The sequence below is a fragment of the Drosophila hydei genome, unplaced genomic scaffold (genome assembly GCF_003285905.1).
Source record: "Drosophila hydei strain 15085-1641.00,03,60 unplaced genomic scaffold, DhydRS2 tig00000397-arrow-arrow-pilon, whole genome shotgun sequence".
Taxonomy (NCBI): Eukaryota; Metazoa; Arthropoda; class Insecta; order Diptera; family Drosophilidae; genus Drosophila; species Drosophila hydei.
This window is the reverse complement of record NW_022045724.1, coordinates 38,215-44,562: the sequence shown is the minus strand read 5'-3', so window position 1 is coordinate 44,562 and position 6,348 is coordinate 38,215. Positions and strand designations below refer to the sequence as shown.

Sequence of the window (6,348 nt, the reverse complement as noted above, 5' to 3'; positions counted from 1 at the left end):
GTGGAATATTGTATACAGAATCCTCTTCCACCTTTGGTTCAATTTGCAATTCGGTCGGCGGCACGGGCTCGGCGGGGCAAAGACGTCGCGTGAGCTGCTCATTATTTTGTTGTGCAGTCTGCTCATTCTTCTGCTGCTGCATGAGCGGCAAAATAGCCATGTAGCGCTTATAGGGCATGCGCATTGTTTTACTCTCCTGCCGGGCGCGCATCCAACGCACCTGCTCGTCCTGTGTGGGTGTCGCTGGCCTTTCTAATAATGATAGAGCAGGTGCAATTAAGGATGCCGAAGGTACCTCAAGTTTCGGTTTGCTTGGATGCTCCAATTTGCCCGTAGGGTTGCGACTTAGCAGTGTGGGTAAATCATCGCGTATCTCCTCTTGATGCGAAAAGTCAAGTGGGCAATTCAGTTTGCTATTGAAGTCTTTAGTGCTCGGCAATAAGTGTATGGGAACAATGTGACGTGCTTCTAATATGGGCTATAAGCGAAAGCATAGAGGATTATTGATTTGTAAAGATTAGACATTGCGTCTGGATGACTCACTTTGATTAAAGGTTGTTCACGCGCCCGTAGCACAATTTGATGCAACGTGTTGAGCTGCTGGCGTACCAAAGGAGGAATAGGATTGCAACAGGCCAATATACCTTGCATTTCACGAGGCAAACTTTCTGCAATTTGTAACATCATATGATTGGGCAGAACATAACCATAGCTTTCGTCTTCCTGACGAGCGGTAGCATCGCGCCACACAAAGATACCGCGCAGTGCATGTAGCTGGCGATTGTCAAAGGAGCGCTTCGTTTTACGCACTAGATCCAGATGTGAATCCGGTCCAATGTGCGGCTTTGTGTAGCGCTTCTTGCAAACGTCTGTGCTCATTTGGTAAACCATACGCAAGCCCTGTAGCTGACCTTGCTCGGATTGCAACAAATCGTTCGTGAGACGCTCGTAAACATAGATGAGATAGTGTGTGTCCTGGCGTGCATAGTCAATTAGTTTTTGTGGCAGTGGACGCATGCGCCAGTCTGCCAATTGCAAGCTCTTATCCACATCCAGATCGAGGTAATGCTTCAGTAAAAATGCTAACGAAAGTCGTGCCATGTTTAAGGCTTTGGCAGCGCGATGTGTATCGAACATATTAACGATGTATAGAGATAGATCGCGTTGCAGCCATTCAATATCGAGATCAGCGCCATGCAATATCTTAAGCACCTTGGGATCGGTGAGCACTAGATTTAGTATGTGCATGTCTTCGCGCAACGTCAGCGTGTCGAATATATAGTCTTTCGTGCGTGTTGACATTTGCACGAGGCAAGTGATGCCCATAAACGTGCGATACGAATGATGCTCCACATCGATGGCTATTTGAGGCGCTTGGCGCAGCTCCTTTAGTGCCTCTTGCAGTGCCTCCACATTGTCTACTACCATCAGTTCAGTTTCAGCTGGTGGGGCCGGCAAGAGGGGCTTTTGCATTTGCAATTGCTCATTGGGCGGCTCAAATTTCAACAGCTCAAACTCATACGGATGTAGGTAAGACACTACGTTACCAGCATCATCGTATTCGGGCAGCAATGCCAAGGGCTTCAGCGAATTAGGCTTCTCCGTAAGACGCGGTCGAAAAGGATTCTGAGAGCTATTGTCCACCGGCACCTTAAACTGTATTTGCGGACGCATTATATTGTGTGCCGTATACAATCGTGCAGAGACCATGTTGCGCGCTGGAGTGCCAGGAGTTGTGCTGTAGCGATTCCAGCTACCAGCACGTGGCGATTCTTTTGTTATGGTCGCTGATTTTGCGGCACTCGATGTAGATTGTACATCGACCTGGGTTTCGACAACCATGGGCTGGTTGCCTCGTCTAAGACCGCTTCTAATGTCTAAATTTGTAGTGATACGTTCGAATAGGATATCATTAAATTCCTGCACCATTTCCAGCTGTTCATCGCCTTGACGCCTATGGATATTTCTTATTAGAATTTTAAACGTATGGAGATTAAGGGCTTATTTACCTTTTTATGTCACCTGATATATTTTCCGTCTTTAAGACCTTGTTAATCAATCCCAGCACTCGCTGCGACTGCTCCTCCAACATACGTGCATACCCTGGATAACTGAGATAAATCGAACGGGCTGCACCCTGTGGAAATGCATTACAGCAGCGTGTAGCAGCTACTACATTGCGATATGCTTCCTAAATAATGAGAAGTGAGAATTGGCTAATTTTTAAATAATTTGCATTCACTTACCGTTGTAAAGGTGACCAAGTTTCTGCGATCCGAGCTGGCTTGAGATGTTGACGGTTGGGAAGCGGGTTCTTCTTCAGGCTGTTCTGGTTCCGACAGATTTGTTTGTTTTGGCGTCTGTGGCATTGTGTTGGATATAATATGATGGTTGGCTTTTGATATTTTCGGTACTATTGTATTTGATTTGTTTGCTGGTTGGGTACAAAAAATGTGCGTTTTTCTTCTTCTTCCGAAAGAATTAAAAACACCGATAATTTAGAGTTGTCAACACTACTACCAGCGGCAAATTTTAATTACTCATTGAAATGCAAGACTATTGTAAACGATCCAATTCGAGCTGGCCATTCAAATTTACAGCGAAGAAAAATTATAAAAATTGATTGAGAGATTGAAATGATTTCGACAACATATTCGACCGCATCATGTTTTAAATCTGTGACATGCCTGTCCTTGTCCGAGTATTGTCATCACTAAATTGAATATCGGATGTATCGAAATCGTGCCATTCCCTAACTAGAGCAAGCAACTGGGCTACAAGTACATCGATGTTTATGGGATAATCGAAATCCCAGCGTTAGCCGCCAGAAAAAGAAAAGAAACGTAATTATAAAATTATATATTAAAACTACGTCAAGCCATCCCATCCATAACTCAACCCAACTCCCCGCACTGCATCATCATGTTGGATTTATACAGGCGCGCTGTGGGTCGCTTTCCACTTGGCAATGTCAGCTACATGTTCGCCTATGGATCGGGCGTTAAGCAGCAAATAGGCTATGAAAAGTTCAACAGAAGCCGGATTCAAAAAGTGTCATCGACTTAGTATTTTGCGTACGTGATACTCGAGGCTTTTCATGCGGAGAATATACACCGGCATTCCAGTCATTATTCAGCATTGCGTTATATGGGGTCCAACCTTGTGGCACAGTATCAGGAGCTACTCGGCGCAGGGTTTATTTCAATACGCTGGTGCCACTTTATGATCTAGGTGTGACAATCAAATACGGCGTAGTACATGAGGATCATTTAATTGATGATCTACTCAATTGGCGGCATCTTTATTTGGCTGGGCGCCTACAAAAACCGGTTACTGATCTCGTAAAGCTAGACGCCGATTCACGTCTTAAAACGGCTTTGGAAAGAAATCTACGGTCAGCCTGTCAGACTGCGCTGCTGCTGTGCCCGAGAAATTTACCGCCTACGAGCTATTTTATGCCATTGCCGGGCTAAGCTACAAGGGCGACTTTCGTATGATTTTTGGCGAGAATAAGCAGAAGGTGCACAACATAGTCCAGCCACAAGTCTCCGAGTTCTTCGCACTCTACCAACCCATTATGAAACAGTTGTCGCAGTACATGGCCGTTGACTTGCATGGCCAAGAGCCGCGATCACTAAAGCCGGCCATTGTTTTCGAGCAGGATAAATCTGGCGAAGCTACACGATATCATCTGCGTCATTTGCCTAAAGAGCTGTGCCACCGTCTCAAGCGCAATGCTGCCTGCCGCGGAGATTATGCGGATGTGGTAGAGTATCTAGCCGTAGCACCATTGCTCTCCAAGATCGTCCAGGTCTCGGTGAATGACATCGTGTGGCGCAGTAGCATTAAGCAATCGCTGAAAAAATATTGCCACAGCTGGGATTATCAAGTCACTCGTCCTCTAGCTTCGCAAGGCCCAGAAGACTTTCGCAGTTTAAAGTATTTATATTATCTGCTATAAGTTAATCTTTCGCTAATCTTCCCTGCCAATTATTGACTAAGTTGCGCTAACTTGTGCTAACTTTTTGTTAATTAATTTTAAGTCCTAAAGTTGTTGTTGACATCAATAGAGAAACTGCAAAGTAGAGCCCTGAGTTTTCATTGCCAGCAATTTCGAAATGTTTTACAGAGGTCATGACCAGCGATTCGAGCAGTTCCAGCGCCGAGGAGCACAGGCGCAAGCGCAAGCATAAAAACAAAGCAAGGACGCTGATAAGAAGCAAAAGAAATCCAAGAAGCACAAACATGAAAAGCGTCACAAGGAAAAGAAACGTTGCAAGCGGGACGCTTCGCCAGAACAGAAGCAAGCGCTTCAAGAACTGCCAGCTAGACAGCTGCCGGTGACGATTGATGATACAGATGCAGATGCAAATGCTTATATGCCCGCGCTACCGCCATACTTGGTTAATCAGGAAAAACCTCAGATGGATGCTCGGCCACAACAACACAGATTATTGGACCCGTAATGCCCAGCCAGCTTGCAATAATTAACGAAGATGCTCCGCACAAAAGCGAAGCCGCTGATGATGATGATGACGATATGACGGGCATGTTTGGACCAATACCAAATGCCACACAAGTTGAGCTGGAGGAACGTGCGCTGGCTATGAAGCTAGCTGCACTGGAGGGCGGCGGCTTGGGCAGCTCTGCAACGGATCAAGATGTGCGCGAAGAATGGATGTTGGAGCTGCCCGAAGTGGGTCTAAAGACTGGTTTGGCCGCTCTCAACACTATGAAGCGCACTTTCTACCAGGGCAAAGAGCGACCAGATTTTAGTGATCGCAGCTCTTGGACTAAGACGCCGCAGAGTGTGGCTGCTGGTCCGAAGCCCTGCAGCTCTAAAGAATTGGAGCAAAAGGCGCAGGCTAACTACGAACGGCAACGTGATGAGGAGCAGGAATGCATTGCCAAGAAACACAAAAAGAAGCACAACGAGATGAATCCCTTGTCCAGCTGCATCAGAAGAAACTGCGCAAGGAGCAGCGCGAACGGGTACAAATTTTGCATTTTAAAATGTTCGATGTTTTTAACTGTTGTTGTTTGTAGGAGAAGGAACTGGCTGCCAGCGGTTTCTAAACCCGAGCGGCGACCCTTTAGTCGCGACGTGGATCTGAAGCTAAACAAGATGACAAAAATCAAACCAAACAAATTGTGGATAAGGCTAAGATACTTAATACAAAGTTTTCCAGCGGACAAGCCAAGTATCTTGAGCAATATATAAATTAGTATAAAATTACTTTAATATAGATATATTGAATGCAACTTTATCGTTGTGGCGGTGGCTTGGGTTTCGGTATTTTCGAGAGCAATATTTGAATCTCGTCTTTCTCCTTCCAGTCCTTCCACAGCTCGTAGAGATTGACAATCGCGCGCACTATCTCCTGCACTTTGTCCAAGTCGACGTTCAGCTCAGCGAACCATTGCTTGGTGGAATCCTTTTGCAAGATGACGCATGCGATTTGCAGGCAGGCAATGGCAATCTAAATTCATTGCGGCTTGAGCTTTCTAATGCTTTATATGTATTCATTGTGTTTACCTGATAGGGCGGGTACAGCAGGCAAACATCAGTGCGCAGCGAGTCGTTCACTATGCGCCAGCTAAGAGTCAATAGCTGATCTTCTTGTCCCATATCCTGAACCAGTTGCAGCAAAGGCCGATACGGTTGAAATACAATTAGGCAACAGTCGAGATTCTCCAATAAATAAAATTCGCATTCGAGTATGTGATTCGTGCGATAGGGAAACTCCTGTGTATATGCATAGCTGAACTTGGTCTTAATGGCCGACTGACAAATAGAGATCAGACGCGAATTGGATATAACACCCAAACTCCTCCACTTTCGAGGCCAGCAGGATGCAAGTGGGCGCCAGGAGCAGAGGATCAATATTTTTCAATGAGTTGCGAGCATAGAAACGTTTGAAATATACGGTTGCCGTGGCAATGACCTGTTGCCGAAGCTTTAGCTGCTCACCCAGCACTTGGATGACATTAGCAAAAAATATAAATATCTTTTGGTATTCATCCTCGCTGAGAGCCAGCAAATCATTTTGGCGTTCACGTAGCAAATCCTGCTTATCGAGTATCCATTGCTGTGAGTGCGAGCTCTGCCAGAAGTTGCCTGCCATTATAAGCTTGGCAGTTCGTTACGACTTCGTTTAGATCGGAAATTGCTTATCTAAAAACAAAAATTGTCAAAAAATTCAATAAACTAACAACAGTCTAAAAGCCGCAAATTTCGCGTCACTACAGTGTTACCAGAGTTGTCAACGTGTATCAGCTGCTTTTGAATTGAAACCCATGTATTAGATACTTTGGGAAGCAATATTGGAAATATATAAACTTTTTATG

The 6,348-nt window shown here is 45.3% G+C and overlaps 2 protein-coding genes and 2 pseudogenes across 2 annotated transcripts; 2 read left to right on the top strand and 2 right to left on the bottom strand.

The window, feature by feature from the left end:
• Window positions 1–4: 4 nt before the first annotated feature.
• On the bottom strand, window positions 5–2,602 carry LOC115483101 (exosome component 10-like; the record flags this gene model as incomplete). Its single annotated transcript, XM_030224210.1, has 4 exons — window positions 2,247–2,602; window positions 2,010–2,191; window positions 544–1,954; window positions 5–478 (listed from the first exon to the last, which is right to left on the bottom strand). Coding segments are annotated over exons 1-4 (2,190 nt in total), but the record flags the coding sequence as incomplete, so codon positions are not given.
• Window positions 2,603–2,652: 50 nt separating this feature from the next.
• On the top strand, window positions 2,653–5,226 carry LOC115483100 (annotated as a pseudogene).
• On the top strand, window positions 2,838–3,938 carry LOC115483099 (annotated as a pseudogene).
• A 38-nt stretch (window positions 5,227–5,264) lies between the features above and the next one.
• LOC115483097 (cyclin-C-like) lies at window positions 5,265–6,331 on the bottom strand. Its single transcript, XM_030224206.1, is given in 3 exon segments — window positions 5,265–5,480; window positions 5,537–5,824; window positions 5,826–6,331. Coding segments are annotated over 3 exon segments (804 nt in total). The 5' UTR covers window positions 6,126–6,331.
• Window positions 6,332–6,348: the final 17 nt, after the last annotated feature.